The 18,771-nt window shown below is 42.2% G+C and overlaps 2 protein-coding genes across 4 annotated transcripts in view; both read left to right on the top strand.

The window, feature by feature from the left end:
• The window catches only part of ScsbetaA (Succinyl-coenzyme A synthetase beta subunit, ADP-forming), a 79,185-nt gene that overhangs the window by 8,335 nt on the left and 52,079 nt on the right, over positions 1–18,771 (top strand). For all 3 annotated transcript variants that reach the window (XM_050186746.3, XM_050186747.3, XM_055075716.2), the window contains one exon: positions 13,453–13,552. In XM_050186746.3, the coding sequence (XP_050042703.2) occupies positions 13,453–13,552 (100 nt within the window). The remainder of the gene's footprint in view (positions 1–13,452; positions 13,553–18,771) is intronic.
• On the top strand, positions 1,960–3,560 carry LOC140216234 (uncharacterized). Its single transcript, XM_072286634.1, has one exon. The coding sequence runs from the start codon at positions 2,167–2,169 to the stop codon at positions 3,343–3,345; it is 1,179 nt and encodes a 392-aa protein (XP_072142735.1). The 5' UTR covers positions 1,960–2,166; the 3' UTR covers positions 3,346–3,560.

Here is an 18,771-nt window from a genome sequence, read left to right as displayed (position 1 = left end):
CCGGTATAACATATCGTTTGTCTGTCTTGTCTTCAACAAATCGGACAAGAGCAAACATCGCGCTTACTGATACGATGCACGCGTGCGAAACGATCCACAACACAAACGCGGCACCCACCACGAAGCCAAATGACACTCGCACCGCTCGCACCACGCGCTCAGATGCGCGGACTGCGGAGGAACACTATTGGCCTTCTCACGCTCTGGAGCTCTGCGGAGGGTTTGGAACGCCAACATGTAGATCGCGCATGTGCGTAAATTAAATGGTAGTACATTTTTAATAAAGGGTTTTTGTTCATACTTCTTAACATGTATTATTGTATATTATTCATTTATAAACAATATGTCACTCTTTACCAAAAGAGTTTGTAAATTGCACGATTGCGGAGCATTTGCGGTGCGGGGTATAGCACAAAAGGTTGTGGTAGATTTTAGTCCATGCGCATGTGGTCCGCGCTCTCGACGCTCTGTTTGTCCGTGGATCAAGAGCTCTATCTCGTTCGCGATTACATAGCTGTACTTGTCTTGGATACCAAATGGCACCGCGAAAAAGGCGTAAAGTCTATCTCGACCCTGGATCAAGCAGCAGCATGCCGAAGTCTACAAAGTGGCTCCTTCACCATCCACTTGGCGCCGCTCCGCGAACACCAAAAGGTCACAAGTCGCCTATGACATCAACGAGATCGCCAACATCGCCAGCAAACTCTCTCGAGGACCAAATCTGTGATGAGTCTACATACACAGACTTAACCCGAGAGAAGGACAGTGATGAAGACTGCAGTGACTTTAGTGATGGTGAACACCCAACTTCCGATGCATCTTTCTCCCAACCGGTGTCCGCGGACGAAGACTGTTTGCCGGGCGAACATAGTGCGTGTCCGAGCGGTGATCCGAAAGATATAGATGCTGATGAACTCTGTGAACCATTCATTGAAGGTGGAACAGTCACCCGAGGAGATGCCTATATGCTGCTGTTGGACTTGGCAATTAAATTTGGCCTATCCTGGGCTGCAATTGAAGAGATTCAGAAGCTTTTCAACAACCTCTTGGAGAAGAAATGTTTTCCGGAAAGCAAATACCTCTTTAAGAATTTTTGTGGAATTGACATGAAGGATGTGACTTTCAATTTTTACTGCGCAGATTGCAAGCATCTGCTTGCTAAAACAACGGGATGCCTAGAGCAGCGTCAAAAACTTGAAGTCAAATGTACAGTCTGCAACACAAAATATGTAGGCCGTGATCTTGTGCGCACAGGCAGCTTTTTTGTAACTTTGCCAATTGAGAAGCAGCTGATGGCAATTCTTTCTAGCAAGACAGCCAACACTGCGCTAGCAGCAAACCTCAGCCGGCCACAGAGCAGTAATGGCTTAATGACTGACATCTTGGATGGCCATCAATACCGCACTGCACGTGAAAAGGTTGGGATGGCTACTCATGATTTAACATTGACTGTGAACAGTGATGGCAGTCCTGTGTTCAAGTCGTCAAAGTACAGCATATGGCCTGTGCAAATAATTTTAAATGAATTACCACCCCGGCTGCGTTGGAGCAATGTAATGGCACCACTCCTGTGGTATGGGCATCAGCATCCAAATATGCCAATGCTGCTGCAGGCATTTGTGCATCAACTGGAGCAGCTAAATGCAACTGGTATCACGTGGACACTTGCTGGCACACAAGTACGCTCCAAGGTAAATGATCCCGAACAGAAAATTTTAACACATTTATGACACAACTCTTGAGTATATATTCACATGATATTCCATTATCCTGCAGGTTTTCTGCATATGTTGCTGTGCAGATGCACCTGCCAGAGCTGCAATGCAACAAATGGTCCAGTTCAACGGTTACTTTGGTTGTAGCTGGTGCTACCATCCAGGAACCAATGTACAAGGCAAGTCCTATGCCACTCTTGGCTCTTTTGCTGTGGTCAGAAGCTGGACCAGTTAAAATACATGCTACCACTGCAAAAAAATGTGCCAGTCTATGTGGCTGAGTATTCGGCACATTTTATCTCTAGTATGGATCAGTGTAAAGGGAAGTGTGATTCAGTTACCGTAAATTAAACTTGCTGTGTGTATACTTTTGCTTTTTTTAACAGGTACTATCAAATACTGCTTGGATCAGCTCTACCCTGATCGCACTGACGAAGAAACTTTGGTGGACATGAAGGCGGCTTGTCGTACTGGCACTACTGTACATGGAGTCAAGGGCCCATCTCCACTTATTAACTTATCAGGTTTTAGCCCTGCTTGGTCATGGTGCCCAGATTACATGCATTGTGTTCTACTTGGTGTCGCAAGACAGTTGACAGAATTGTGGCTCTCTGATACAGGAGCAGATTATTACTGTGGCATGCCCTCTACTGTGAGGGTTATAAATGAACGGCTTGGTGAAATAAGAATGCCTGTATGTGTTAGCCGTCAGCCACGACCGCTGCAGGTTAGAAAATATTGGAAGGCCTCAGAATGGCAGTACTGGTTGCTTTATTACAGTGTACCTTGTCTCACTGGTGTGCTTGAGGACAAGTATATGACTCACTGGAGCCTTCTTGCATCAGGTGTATTCATCCTGCTAAAGGATTCTATTTCACGTGCAGATATAGACCTCAGCACACAACTACTTACAGAGTTTGTCGTTGGTGTTGAATTTTTGTACGGCCGGAGCAACATGACGTACAATGTGCACCAGCTTTTACATTTGCCAAAGTCGGTTGTTTTGTTTGGACCTCTGTGGGCACATTCTTGTTTCTCATTTGAAACAAATATGGGCAGGCTCTTGAAGCTAATAACATCTGCCAATGGAGTGGCCTTGCAGATTGCTAGCAGGCTTCTCTTGCGCAGCAGTCTGCTAGCCCTGAAAGCACGTGCAAGCAACTATGCACTTTCGCTGATCAAAGAAAGTGCTGCAAAAGAATGCTTGGAAAACATTACTTCTCTAGGCAAACCTGAGACAGTTCATGATGATTTTTCTGCCCATACAGAACTACAGGGAAAGCAAATAGTTGAATTTCGTAGGATGAAGGTTGGGTGCACTGTAATTGCATCAGAGCGGTACAGCAAACATGTCAGAACAAATAGCACTGCTATTGTTTTTCCAGGTGGCACATATGCCAGGGTAAAAAGAATATTCTGCTCCAGAGAACCATCTGGAGAACACTTCTTTATTATTTCTGAAGTATACACTGTTGACTCTGTCATGCCAAGTGAGCACATTAAGAACGCAAAAAAACGAGGTGATGAATGTCTGCTCAAAATTGGTGCACAGATACGACCATGCATATATTTTTGTTTTAATAACCACGAGTACTTTTGCGATTTAGTTAACTCTTATGAATGGTTTTGATGACCTAATAGCTCACAATAAAAAAATTATGGCACCAAAGTTTTTAATGTGAAGCATTAGGATTGGCCCCTGGTTTATTCTTGTCCAGCCAGATAGCGTCAAAAATAAAGTGTACAGTGGTAGGCTTCGAACACTGGTCCATCAGTGCTCCAGTAGGTATAAGGCTCTCTTCATCCTTAGAAAGATGTTGCCATATGCAGAATATTGGTCAGGACAGGGTAACAAATTATAGAAATCCAATTTGATGATCTGCTAGTTAGGCTATAGTAGCATGTGCTGCCAGCAGAGTAAATAACCTCATGAGTTTATTTTTTGCAATCACTAGCTCTTTGAGATGCTATATGATGTTCAACTAACTTCAGTACCAGCCAAGTAGGTTCAAGGTGCAACACCCAGCAGCTGCTGTCAAATGAAACTAGGAAGGTTTATGAAAACCTTAGCTGGGAAGCTGTCATGAATCAAATAAAAGTTAGTCATCTTCAGTAATGCCTTGTGCTTGCAAGTACTCTTGCTTTCTTTGTGTTTTGTTTTGTACTCCTGACGGTGCTTGGCATCTTTTAATTGCAGTCTCCATGATGCATCAACGAAACCACTTGTAAGCAGGTGTTTGAGAGATGAAAAGTTTTCCTTCCTCTGTTTGCCGCCTGCATGTGAAGTACTTCCTTATTGTGCTAGTGTATTGTGCTTGAGATAGTAATATATCTCTTACTACACGTAGCAGGACATTTTGCATCCAAGTCGTGCTGCATAAGACCAGCTGCTGACAGGGTATCCGTTAGTCTGCTTCTGACAGCCACTTAGCAAGTCAGATGCTTTGCTTTAGCATAGATTCCCACAGCACTTGCGAGACTTACTTAACTGCCTTTTCTGTATGTTGTGGTTGCTTGATGTTGCAAGAACTTCAATGTTACTCTTCTATTATGAAAATATTGAATATCATGCAGGCTTTGTACCAGCAGGTATGTGAAAATTACTTAAGGTGGCTATATGTATACCAGTGTTATACCTTGGTCTTTTGGCTTGATTACAAAGAACAGATGCACTCATTGGTACTACATTGTGATTCAATACGCCACAACTATGTGTAATAATTTAGGATTGTTTTCATATAAAAGTAATGCTATGCTATCCAAGCATTCTCCTGCATTGTCAGCAGTTTAAGCAATTTTTATACATTGATGTGTTCGACTCTGAGTCATGTAGTTTTAAAGTGTACGAACTATGCACTTAATACTCTTGCATATCTCATAAGCTCATGATTCAAGACATTTAGCCACATGTTCAATTCATGTGTGCATGCAGCCTGGTATTACGTGACACATCTTTTTTCCTGCAGTAACCTTACTTTGAAGCATAACAAATACAACTACACAATTAAGTAAACAAGACTAAATGAGTGCAACATGCAGGACGAGCACTCATCCTGTCTGGTTTACCTTTGATGTGTAGTTGTCTTTTTCTTACGATTCGAAGTACCTTCAGGGAACCTTACAACTCACTTAAGTTTTTGTTCTGCTAAACCTTCAATTTACAAACTGCTGACATTATAAAGCTGGATTTTAGTCAATGTGTGATTAAACGTACCTAATTTTGCAAGCACTTTCAGGTTGCCTTCAGCACATTACATGACCACGAGATACTTGCGGAAACTAAGCAGCTAATCTGCTTCTAGTCCTTTTGTAGCAGACAGTGCACATATTTGTTTGAAGCTGTATTTACCTGTTTCTTTATATATATATAAACGAATAACGATTGTCTGCACTGTGTCTGCTCAATCGAGAAGGTTGCATGTTTAAAAGTTAGTGACTTTTCAGAACCTATGTAAAACATAGTAATGTTCATTGCTATGATACTTGCACTGTCATCAATACTATGCAGCAAAGGGACAGCAGTTTTTCTTACAGTTTATGGCTTCGTAGATTTCTGCACAAAGAAAACTTTGCAAGGGCATGGCATTGTGTTGTTGTGTTCACTTGTGCTCCTGTGTATACACATTCTCGAGCTACTGTGCAGGTTCTAACCTACAAGTAATCGGCGAATCATTCATGCAGCTGGAAGTAAAGTGATCCCCTAATGTAAATGCTGAAACTGAAAAATGTTGAATATGGTGTAACCAGTGAAACTAGGACAAAGCAAATGCACTAGCTATCATTTTTATTATTGGATCATGCATACCTTGGAAATGAACATTGTACAATATACCGAATGGTTGAAAATAAGCATGTTGGCAAATCTTCAAACTTATAAGATGGAGCGCTGATAGAGGAGTTCAGAAAAAGAACAACACATGGTTCCATCCGTATGTTGTCCTTTTTTTTCCTGCCATTTACTGATCCCCCTAATAAGTTGCAAAATATGTGTCGCAGCCATTCTGTATGCTTTGAACAGACATACTTCAAGCTGTTCGCTAGTTCCATTTATAAGGTGTCATTTCCCACACATATTTTTGCCTGTCAATTGCAATAAAAAATTGTTCATATGACCAATTTTATTATTTTCTTTCAAGAGATTATATTTTAGGTAGTGTTGCACACTAAAAGCATATATCCACATATGTGCTGAAGGGACATATATTTCTGAAGCACATCATATAGAATGAAGTCAGTCCTGTATCAAATACTATTGTCTTGAAAATGAATTACAATCTAATTTTGTACCTTAATCATTTCTGTTGCCTATAAGCAAACAGAAAAGCAGGACAGTAAATTATGAGCCTGGAACCAAAAACTTGGTCTAAAATGTTTCACTCTCACAACTCTCGAATTTCCTGTACAAGGCACAACAAGCCCATCAGAACAAAATAATTGTGTATTAGAAAGAAAAAGAAAACTTTCAGGATTTCAGAAAAAGTGCTAAGCCTTGCCTAGCTTTCAAGTTAGTTAACGTGTACTAGGGAATGCAAACATACTCGCTTTTTCACAATTCGCTGCAAACTAAAACCAGGCAGTTGTTTTACTTTTTAATGAAACCAACATCATCTGAGCTTTTGCTGCATGCCTTCATCTAAATATTCTGCAGCTCTTTGCCATAGTCATTTTAAAAGTAAGAATTCTATTCAGTACATGACTTTCAAGAGCTTCATTTACCCTTTTGCTCAATAGTACAGTCATACTCCTGAAAATTATTTTCCATCCACATTCTGTGATTGAGCATTTCCAGCTGGCAGCTGAACTATCGTCCAGCTGGAAACATTCCTAGCTGTTTCCAGCTTCAGCTGGCAGCCCATCCAGTCTAGCGATCATTTTCCAGCTGGACCATGTCTGGCTGGAAACTGGCCCAGCTGGATAATGTGATTACCAGCCGCATTTCCAGCTGAAAAACTTACATTCCAGCTGGTATTGAAAAAGCCAGCTGGTAATGAAGCTGGAAAACCCTTTTCCAGCTGGAAATTGACCTCCCATTTTCGTCTGGGCATATTGGGTGTCGCAGGGTCCGCTATTTTCACTAAACTCCTGTTCACTTGCGAACGCCAGTTAAGCTCGTTCATTGTTTATCACGCCATGAATGCGGTGCTTTTGCCTGACACGCTCCAAGTGTGCATGCATCCGCGGTCATGATCGCGAGTGCCGCTGCAGTTACCAAAAGCGTTGCACGTATCCGTACGCATGTATCAGACAGGTGGGAACGCCGAGTGCCAGCTTGCTCCTGACTTCCAGCATTTTTCTATCCGTAGTGCAGAGATCGGTAGAAAAGCAAACTTCTAGAGGTAAAGAACTTGCCGAGAAATTCAGTGAATATTTTTCCGTGTTAATTTGAACTACTTGCTACTAAGATGCCTTATGTGACATGCTTCCAGCCCTATGCCACTCAGCTTTGAGTCCAACAAATGAAAGAGAAGTTATTAGTGCTTTCAAAGGTCTCAAAATTAGCCATTGTGAATATATACAGCTGGCTTAAAAATGAAACCAGCAATCTAGCTTTGCTGTTGACCTTATTGTTCATTACTTGACATTCATTTATAACCTTTTTTTAACAGCAGGTACATTTCATAGGGTAATGAAATCAACTGAAGCAATAGTACTTTCCAAAAGTGGATACGTAAAATGGCTTAGTAATTACAAGGCAATATCGAAATTACCTGCCTTTTCAAAAGCATTAGGAAAAATTTCATTCAGGAAATCATCTGTAATGACTATCCTAAGATGTGAGTCGCTTTCTCTGAATCGCTTTCTCTGAATGAATTCAAAGAAATTCTAGATGATATTTAAAATATATATATTGAAAAGTGCCGTGAATGCAAGTTAAGTCCACATTTTTTCATTGCACTACCTTTGGGATTGGCCTACACATTTAGTCTGCACTATCTTTGGGATTAACCCATGAAAACAGTTATATGGCTGGAAGAAAAACAGGTATGACAATTCCAAGAATGTTATTTACATTAATTAAAATGTATTGACTAGGCTATTAAAGGTGTTCAATATCCTTTCTGTTATTATTTATGATACAGTTCCATTAGTGCTCAAGCAACCTTTTTGCACCAGAAAGAATTAATTTTGCATAACATTGAGATGAGAATTACTTCAAGATCGTTTATTAATTATTCAAATGCATTCAATATAATTAATGATTTGTTCTGTGGAAAACTATATTATATGGCATTCATGGTATTGGATTGGATTTAGTTAGAAATTACTTAACTGATTGCTACCAAAATGTTTATGTAGTTAGCCAACTTTCAATTCCTCTATAAAATGTGGTGTGTCTCATGGTAATATTTTGGGCCCACTGCATTTCAGTGTTTATGGAAATAAGGTTGTTGGGATTGATCAATCTGTGTCTTACATTATTTATGCAGATAACAGAAGTGTGTTTTTCTCTGGTGCTGACATCGATGAAATTATAGATGCAACAAACAGTACTTTGAGATAATTATATGCATGGTCTGTCTTATGTGGTTTTGAAATTAACTGCTCAAAAACAAAAGCTGTTGTATTTCGATCAAAGTACACATTATGTACACCTTCTGGAAACTTGCAGCTACACAACATGGTAATACACTAGAATGGCAGCTTGGTCTTGTTTGGTTTCTATCCTGGTGTTAACAGCGCAAAATTTAGACGGGGCACGAGACGAGAAGAGGACACTACAGTCGAATCTACTTATAAAAATATTCAAGTGCCGCGAAAATTCCATTGTTATAACCGATAATTGTTATAACCGGGTTGCATGAAAAAAATCAAAATAGGGGGATGGCAGAGCTGATCTTAGCACACTATAATGGCGAAGAGGCCAGTGCTCCTCCCCCCCCCACCTTCCTCCACCCGGCTGCTGATTGTGTTCAATCGTTTTAACTGCTTCCTGGGCGCTCGGATCGCGTGTAACAAGCCGCGGCTGTCGGTGTTAAAGAAAGGCACCGCTATAACAACAGCAAATGGGTGTCACGGGTGGCATGTGATATGCGAGCACCGTCGAGGCATCACTTTGGTGGCTTCATAAGGGGCCTTTTAAAAATTTCGAGAAGGCTGCCACGGCAGCCTGTCAGCTTGAAAAATCCAGAAGAACCGCTGAGAAGAGATCGCCACAAGCATCTCGCCACGTACTTCTCACTGGCTTGCACCAGAAAAGCCTGTCCGTCAGCCATGCATGCTTTACGCAAAACTTGCCGACATCCTTCTCCAAGGCATCCAAGTGTTCTATGTTGTGCAGCGGAAGGTTCCTCGTGAAAACGAAACCCCGGAAGGACTGAATCACTTGCAGGGCCTCCTGTAAGGACAACGGCAGCCTTCCCTATGGCATTATCACTGCCGTCGTCGCCATCACTATCTGATGCAAGCACGTTCACGATGATCGTCCCATCGGTTAGAAGCACTTAGTTTCCAAATCTATAGCTGTGCGCTTTCTTTTCACCAGAAACGTCGTGCATTGCCGATGATCAGCAGGCGTATCAGCTATCTTTCATTTCAGCGACGTGTCAAGCGAAGCTGAGAAACCACGTGGCCAGGAATGACTTCGACAAAACCAACAATGACGAATGCGAGTGATTAAGCTGTTCGCACAGCTGCGCAGAATGAGGAGCCAGCGAGCATCCTGCAAGCGGCGCAATTGGTGCAGTCCATTTGTGTTTCAGAGGGTGGGGCGGCGTAGAGCTAAGGGCGCAGCAAATTCATGTTCAGAGGAGTCGAAGGGTGATGGGAGAGAACCGCGCGGAAATGGCTCGAAAATGAGCGTGTGGCGGCTGTTGGAGCAGTGGCTCATCGTGTAGTGGCTCGAATTTCTCGTTTTTTTTTTTTTCTTTTCAAGGATTTCGTCTTTCACTACCTTTCAGCTAGGACACCCAGGAGCCAGACTTCATCGTTATAACCGATAATGCGGCATCTAGGCATTGTAGTAAGCAGGTTATTTCACAATGTAAAACATACAAAAGTTGTCGGTGCAGAAGCTTCTCATTGTTATAACCGATATATTGTTAAACTGGTATCGTTATAAGTAGGTTCGACCGTACAAGCGCTGACTTTCAACAATGTTTGTTTGAAAGAAACATGGCTTTTTATACCTTTGCCCACATGTGAAACACGCACTTTTTTGCACTCATGTGGTGACGTATTTGAAAGAACATTTGCTCTCGTTGCTTACTTCTGATAAGGAGTAGGGCTTCGCTGTTATAAAGATGTCTGCCAATATAAGGAGTTTGATGCCATTAGTTCCATTTTTAACAGTCATGAAAAGTCGGTTCTGCAAAAAGCAAAGTCAGCTGCAAAGAAGCAATGCAGAAACCTCAAGCTGAACCGCCTAGTGCATAGCATCGAAACTAGCAAAAAATCATCCCTTGACATGTTTTTCACTGTAAAAACGCATAAACCTGAGTACTCCCTCCGGGTTATGGTATCCGAGAAGGGCACATGGCAGAAAACGATTGCCCTGTTGAGATCCTCAGACGATTTAATAAGGTTCTTAAGAGACAATTCTAGCACTGACTTTGCAGTATGCTCTGTAGACGGTAAAGATTTATATTATTCGATCCCCCAAGGTGACATTCTGGAGTGCATGGAAAAATGTGTAGATGCACACGGTGCTGTCGCTTTTCAAAATGCGTGTGGGGTTTTGACTGGTGAGTTCCTGGAACTCCTTTCTGTATATTTGAAGTCCACTCATGTTATGTGGGAAGGGAATGTGCACCTGCGGAAATGCGGTGTGTGTGTAGGGTCATGTATTGTGCCAGCACTTAGTGATTTGTATCTTTCCCAGAAAGATAGATTACTTCAGAATGCCTTAACCAGAACAGGCATCCAAAAAGTCTTTCGTTATGTTGCTGATTACTTAGTTCTCTGTGATGGCTGTGGCACGAATTCAGATGACGCAGTTTTGGAGGCAGTAACATGCTTCATTCATGTGCTTCAGCCACTTGCTGTTACCCACGAGGTCCCCACGCAAGGGTCTTTGAGATTCCTTGATCTCACACTCAAGCTCTCTAGGGGGAAGGTCATCATCATCATCATCAGCCTGGTTACGCCCACTGCAGGGCAAAGGCCTCTCCCATACCTTGCCAACTACCCCGGTCATGTACTAATTGTGGCCATGTCCCTGCAAACGTCTTAATCTCATCCACCCACCTAACTTTCTGCCGTCCCCTGCTACGCTTCCCTTCCCTTGGAATCCAGTCCGTAACCCTTAATGACCATCGGTTATCTTCCCTCCTCATTGCATGTCCTGCCCATGCCCATTTCTTTTTCTTGATTTCAACTAAGATGTCATAACACGCGTTTGTTCCCTCACCCAATCTTTTCTTTTGTCCTCCTAACTTCACTGAGCCCTATTATATCCCATTTACTGCCTTCTAATTCGTGCAATAGCACGGTTAGACTCGTCTCACTAGATAACGTTCTAGCGTTAAATGTTGCCAGGTTCAGATTCCAATGGCGGCCTGTTCGGGCCCAGGTATTTTTAGCACCCTCTGCTGCGCCGCAGGTCTGACCATCGCCGTGGTCAGTTGCTTCACAGCCGCTGGGGACTGAGGGCCGGGGTTTGATTGTTGTGTTCATATAGGAGGTTGTGGCCAAGTACTGCACCAGGGTGGCCAATCCTGCTCTGGTGAGGGAGTGCATTACCGGTTCTGGTCACCGGGATCAAGCTGCACTCCAGGCCTGTTTATGTAATTTTATCAACATGCATATTTTTTTTAATCCGGTGGAACATTGCGTGGCACCGGGATTCGAACCACGGTCCTCTTGCACGTGAGGCGGATACTCTACTTCTACGCCACCACTGCAACCTGGAGGGGAGGGGGGGGAAGTCTGCTGGGCCTATAAACCCAGAGGCGACAAGGTGCCACTGTCATTCCAATCAGCGCATTCAAAACTGCTGAAGAGAGCCATTGCTATCCTTTGTCTAGCAAATGCGCTTAAAAAATCGTGCATCCACGCGATGGAACAAAGTTCTCGTCGACAGGTTGACCGCCTTACTGGGGCTAGTCACCCATTGCACCTTATTGTGTCTGTTGCGGAACGAATGAGCAAGAACCTAAAGCTCAAGCGTGTCAATGGCGAGCAAGGTGGCAAGAACACAAAACTGAAAGAAAAGTGAAGGACCGTGGCCCTGCCTTACATGCTCGCATATCTTACTGGTCGAAAAAGATAGGGTGCAAAGCTGGAGTTAATGTTGCACTTACTGCCCCGGAAAAACTGAAAAGCCTCTGCCAACGCGTCAATGCAGAAGAGCCGATAAAGCAGCAAGGGTGCACCATAAATCACCAGAGCCGTTTTGTGGATTGCACAGAAGCCGTGGTAAATGTGAGAAACAAAAATGTGGGAAAAAGTATATAGGACAAACTGGAAGATGCACAAACGAAAGACTAAAGTAACATAAACTTAGCGTCGAGCAGGCAAACAGAAATCTAGGTATCCACGTCAGGGATTGCCCCTCTAGAGCTTGTGCCGCAGCATTCAGATTCTGTGAAGTGCTGAAAAGACGCATTGACCAGCTAGTTCGGGAGATAATTGAGGCAGCCGAGATTGCCAGACTTCGTAACCAATGTGTTAGCACGCCATCCTTGTTACTAACAAAAAATAACTGGAGCTTTTGCACATACAATCATTATCTTGAGTGCAAGAAAGTGCGTGTTTCACATGACGTGCAATGACGTGTCTGTGACGCTTGTGGGCAAAGGTATACGTAGCCGTGTTTCATTCAAATGAACGTTGTTGAAAGTCAGCGCTTGTGGTGTCGTCTTCTTGTCTCGTGTCCCATCTACATTTTGCGCTGTTAACACTAAGATGGTGATACAGATTTCTCCTGTGGCTAAAACTCTGGAATACTAATGTGGAAGAGCTGCAAAAAGAGCTCTGTAAGGGCTCTAGGTATTGTAAGAAAATGTCAGCAGTGTATTTCAGGCAAAACCTACTCATATATTACTGTCTCTTCTACTCTCACCTATGTTACTGTCCTTTAATATGGGGTAGTAGCACACAAAAGGCACTTAATAAATTTGTTTAGCAGCAGAGGAGCATTGTGACCAGTTGATGTGTTTGGTTACAATGCTCATCACACTGCTAGTTTATTCCTCAGCTATAAAGTTCTAAAAGTAACATGACTACCAACTATTTATGTACTTTTAGGGCAGAAGTCCATAAATGCTGTTCTAACTTCCAAACCACCCCAAAATTACATAAAAACATACCTATTTGCTTCGCACAACACAGTGAATACTGGTACTGTCTTTAAGACACTAACTACGGCTACCAGCCCATAGAATATTTTTTTGCCACATACACTTAATAAAAAATTCCCTGTGTTTTATGAAATGACTTTTTCGTTGTGGGTAATGCCCTTGGTGCTTAGTTGCCTATTGTTATTATTTGTTCTGAATATGTTCATTGCTGCTCTTACTTGTCACGCATGTTTGTAGATACATGTCTGATTAAGCTGCTCTGTTTATTGCTGTCAAGTGATTGAGGTGGTGGGGCCAGTCAACCTGCTTAATCTGCAGCTTTTACTTCACCTTCCTCATCACAAATGGTACACTTTATATTTGCAAGAAATAAAATCAGTCAGAAGTTCATGCCAGTTTGTATGTTTGTGCCACACTCACGATTAGACAAAACTTCAGTTATTGAACATGTTTACGTCAAATTCAGGTAAATAACAGGTGACCTGGTATTTGATTTTAAGGCACACCTGATGTCGTGGTCAAGGCTCTTGTCCTAGCCGGGGGTCGAGGCAAGGGCACTTTTGACAGTGGGCTCAAGGGTGGCGTCAAAATGGCCTTTTCGTGAGTACCCCACCTGTTGCTTAATATACGCATGCACTGGCACTGATTGACGAAGAATGAAGTTTTGCACTTGCAAGTGTGACCCGCTTTTGCAGTCTTACCTCTGCAGCCAAAGAGCTGAACTATTGCATAGGGTTAGCACAGCTGTGGCGATGTGATGGCACTTTCTATGAACACTGGAAGGTTGCATGGATGTTTGAAAGAGAAAAAGGAAAGAAAGGGTCAACGAAATGTCGATGCCAAAGAAAGGCAGAGTTAGTGTACATATTGGTTCAAATGGCTCTTTGATTAAATATTGATTACAACTCTCTATTGTGTGTCTTTGTGTCTCTTTTTCATGCTCATTATTTACTCATTTTTTATCTCATTTGTATCATATTTCACAGGCAATTACATCGGCCTTGTCTTTAGCTTGGACACTTGGTTGGCCCTGGTTTTTTCTGATCAAGAAGACAGATAAGTCAGTCCAGAAGATATGGTTGATGGTGCAATGTGGCTCATTTTCGGCTATTATGGCATTAATTATTGCCATACCATAAATTTTACCAGCTCTGCAACTAATTTTACGCAAGCCATGCATAGTCCACTGAACTCGCTCTGTTCCCCAAAACTGTGCCATACAGCAGCTTTCCCTCAACATGTCTGTATCTACAGCAGTGCGCCCTTTACAGGCAATTAGCGTAATGTGGTTAATTCTTGACCATATTGGCTCTAATTACCCCTGTTCTGTTAAAATGATCTTCTATGCGACTAATTCCAGCTCTCTTATCTCGTTGAGAGCTACCTTTTGATACCATTTGTGACTCGCTATGACACTCTGGAAGCACAAAAGTACCATTCTTTCTTGAAATGGTTGCAAGATACCCAGATTCTCCAAACCTATATGAAGTCTGCTATGAAGGCTTCATCTTCAAAAATAGTAAATTGGCAGTATGTCTATTCTTTGCAGAGGATTGACAACACTAATGCAATGTGATATGTTGTATACATTGTGATGACTATTATGGTGATTATTGTTATGATAATAATGATGGAAGTAACAAGGAAGAGTTGGTATATGTACAAGTGCAGTGTTTATTAAAGAGCTTGACGAGGTGTGTGGAATGGCGAGGCCCCTCCTCTAGCTCTTCCCTCTCATTTTTTTTCATTGAAATACAGCGCATACTAAGTGACCAAAGTTTGTGTGAAAGAGGTTAGAGACAGGATGGCATAGACACCGGAAAGCGTGTGACGTATCCTAAGAATAATGCTGAGTGTATTGAAGGACAGTACTATAGCAGTAGGTCAGAGATAGGCGGGGGGGGGGAGTAAGCAGCAATACTCATAAAAATCTAGAAAGCATGATACTTTGTAAGGGTATGCCAGCAAACAGAAAGAATCACGAGGCAAGGCACAGCAAAAGGAGCAGGAAGGGAGCCCTTACAAAGCAACATGTACCAACTCACCCGACAAGCCACTCTTGTGAACTATAAAGCATACAAGGAAACAATGGTGTATACAGACAACCCCTTACAGGTAAAAAAAGAAAAAAAAAGGTAACTAGTGTTGAAACATTCAGAGCATTGAAAGTGGCTGTATGAGAGCGTTGATGCGGGCTAGCTGGTTTGATAGCAAGAGCACAGAACAACAAAGCACTTCGTCCTGTTCTTTTGCACTGTTTCGACTCAGAAAGAGGCTATTTGCAGCCAAGGATATGTTTGATCATTCCAGTTGACTCTTTTAAAAAGAAGGGGAAAATACTCTAGCAGTATATCTGAAAGGAGGTGGGAAAACTACTACACTCTATTTTCTTTTGCTCTCACTGCATGGATATGCATTGTTTACAGCTGCATATTTAGTGCAGCACATTTTTATGGGTGCTATGTACGCATGTTCTTTATTTGTGTGTATGTTTTCATGTCATGATGAAGATTGAACGGAAGTCCACAAAAGAAAATGTGTGCTATTAGTAGCATTGAAATTGGTGAACATTGAAATGGGTTGCTGCTGTGATTGACCCTCAATAAAATTTTGAGGGCTGATGGCTTGCCATACCATTTTCTAAACTTATCTTGCAGATCAACATCACAATTTTAGGTTAGGTTAGGTTAACTTCAATCAAAGAACTTTAGTGACAAAACAATACAGTGGAATCTCGTTGATATCATCTTTGTGGGAACCGGAAAATAAAATTTACGATCTGAAAAATCTTATTCAAAGCAAGCTCCAAAAAGTATGCGAATGGGCACACTCAATGACAAACTTGCTTGTATGGCGTCAAGGGATACTGCTATGCATAACGCGTTATGCAGACCTACATCACTCGACGGCCACACGAACCACGGCCAACGCACTTTTATTCGGCAACATTAAAATGGCTCGTCAGTTTGCACTGAGCTATCTTCATTTCAATGTCCATAGAAAAGTTTTGGAAGTTAAAAAAAAAACACCATTTCCTTGCTCAACCGAGCAGTGGTGCACCACGAAGCTGCATGGCTGCACTGCCACAGCAGCGTTGTACCGCCGACGTCGCGTCACGTGCACTTTTCCTCCAGTGGGGCTGGAGCTTTGCACATGGCTAGTTGGAGTGTTATTTACGCTAGTACACTGGAACATAAAGCTATTATTTTTAGGAATACCAGTAAAAGCCCACTTCTTCAGTTGTATTATTCAGTTTCAGGTGAAAACACAATCGCAATAACTGTATGAAAATATGTTGCTCCTATGGGATGTTTGCGGGGGGAAAAAACACAAAGTATTATCTCTAATAATGTATTATGCAGAATTGTATCGATGATATTCCACTCTATGTTATATTCTGCAAAGTTAAGCTGTAGACTGTTAAGTAAAGCCAGTGCATACGATGTACAGCCTTTCTCAAAAGTATAAGGCTACGTTGCCCGCAACTGCCATGCTGACTACAGGCTGTTTAACCCTTGCAGATGCAGCTCACAAATTGTTCAGAAAAAATTATTTTTCATAGTGAGCCATCTAAGTAGGCCTCAGTGAATCCAGATAGGTCAGTGCCATCGTTTATTTTTTTGCAGGTATGTACACACTTCTGTACAAAGTGTCACGGCGATCATAAAATTCAGCAATGCATCTCATGCACGACGCGAAAACTGTAGAAGCAGTAGCGGTCTTTTGTCAAGCAGAGTGGCAAATTCTCAATCGGCTTCTGCAGTCCTCTAATTCGCAATTATACAACTGAGAGCTGGCTCTGCTTCGAGCAGGATGGCGAGCTTCTGGCAGCGGTCTTCATCCTTCGCACTTTTTGTAAGTCACGTTCACATTCGTGTGCTTTGTTCGAACGCTGTATGTGTTTGTCGCTTCAGCAATAACTTTGAAGATTAGACATGCACTTGAAGACATGTGCACTGTTGGGCTGCTGTCCGGATTCAAGAGGCTTTTCAGCTGTCTTCTGAGGTAGTGTTGGTGGGGTAAGAGGGAGGAGACAAAAAGGCTTTTTCTTCCACTGAAGTATTTTCTCAATATTTTTTATGGTACCACGCAACTTCTACATCTTCTACATAACTTCTATAACTTCTACATCTTGCACATTCTCTTGATCTTTGTCTTAAATGCAGTCGTAACTGTGGAAATCAGCTCCACCAGCATCCTACTTTTCATTGATATGATTTCTGTATGCATTTTCTCCAGAAACTAGTTCACACACTGCCTGTTTGTATCACCAAGTTTCCTCTCGGGAAACAAGGGAGAAGGCAGCGAAACAAATGCTGCATGTGTATTCGAGCTGTTCATTGGCTAGCCGAGTCGAGCCTTGCTCCGCAACGTCCATTCCAAGCCATGTCCACCATGACACTTCATACACGTTTTTGACTATACACTGATTTTGATAGCGGCAAAATGCAAAAATGGCCGTGTATCATGCATTGTGTGCATGTTAAAGAAACGCAGCTGGTCAAAATTAATCTGGAGTCCCTCACTACAGTGTGCCTCATAATTATACAGCATGTACAGCACACAAGGATACAGTATTAACGAAGTTAACGAGTTCAAATGCCTTGGACTTACTATCACAACTAACCTTAGTTGGCCTAATCACATCAATATAGTCTGCTCTAAAGCGATGCAAAAACTAGGGTGCCTGAAACTAACTTTAAAACACGGCACTAAAGAGTGCAAGCTTACAGCCTATAAATTACTAATTAGACCTGTTTTAGAGTATGCTTCTGTAGTGTGGTCGCCCTATCGCATAAAGGATATTTCCAAATTAGAATCCATTCAGAAAAAAGCTGTTAGATTTATCTATGGCCGCTACGACCGTATGTTTTCACCGTCATCCCACCCACATGCTTTATCACTGGACCCATTGTCATTTCGTTGCAAGTGTGACCTGCTAATCCTGCTGCACAAAATCATACACGGATCGAGTAACATTGAAGCGCCTATCTCGCTAACCACACCTACTGCGCGAGTAACCCAACGTACTCACCCATTAAACATAGATCCCTTCATTCCAAAAATAGATTGCTATAAGTTTTCTTTTTTTCCCACACACTGTTGAATTATAGAATAGCTTAGATGGTTCTCTGCGTTCAGTGCCGACTAATCAATTTCAGAAAGAACTGCCTAACCATGTTGGTTGACATTTTGTGTTCATAAGTTATGCAACCCACCTCTGCTATGCTTCTAAATGAGATAGCAGTATATGTAAATAAATAAAATTATAGTGGGATTTTGGCACGCAAACCCCAGAATTTTTTGGCGCAAGTTTTCACATTGAGAAGATGCAAGCTGCATGTAGGTGTTGCAATTGAATCTTCAGGCTCTCTCATGATCATTATATCAGCAAGTAATTTCTTTAAAGCTGTAGAGAATAGGTGGTGTCCGGAACCCAACGTCTATGATGTGTTTCTGCCTCCTGCAATCAGTTCCACTGCATGCAGCCAACAAAGGCATAGTATTCAAGATCTGCACCACCAGTGGGACGTAGATTTGGATGCTACCTGTACCAAAAATGCAGGAAAAAAAAAGAAAAAGCACCTTATCTTGTGATATCGAGCCATATGCTTCTATGCTGGATGTTGCGCACATTAATTGTATCTGCACTCGCATATGGCGCATTAAACTCTACAGTTGCGAGACAAGGTGTTGAGAATTTGGCTAAATCCACCAGATTGGCTGCAACTGCGACAAGTTGTGAGGAAAAGCTGCAAGTTCGCAGTGTACACAATTGTGTACATAGCATGTGAAAGGGTTGAAAGAGTTCCTGTGGT

Source organism: Dermacentor andersoni, chromosome 2 (genome assembly GCF_023375885.2).
Source record: "Dermacentor andersoni chromosome 2, qqDerAnde1_hic_scaffold, whole genome shotgun sequence".
NCBI classification, from domain to species: domain Eukaryota; kingdom Metazoa; phylum Arthropoda; class Arachnida; order Ixodida; family Ixodidae; genus Dermacentor; species Dermacentor andersoni.
Note: the sequence above shows the minus strand (reverse complement) of the source record. Positions and strands in the feature narration are given on the sequence as shown.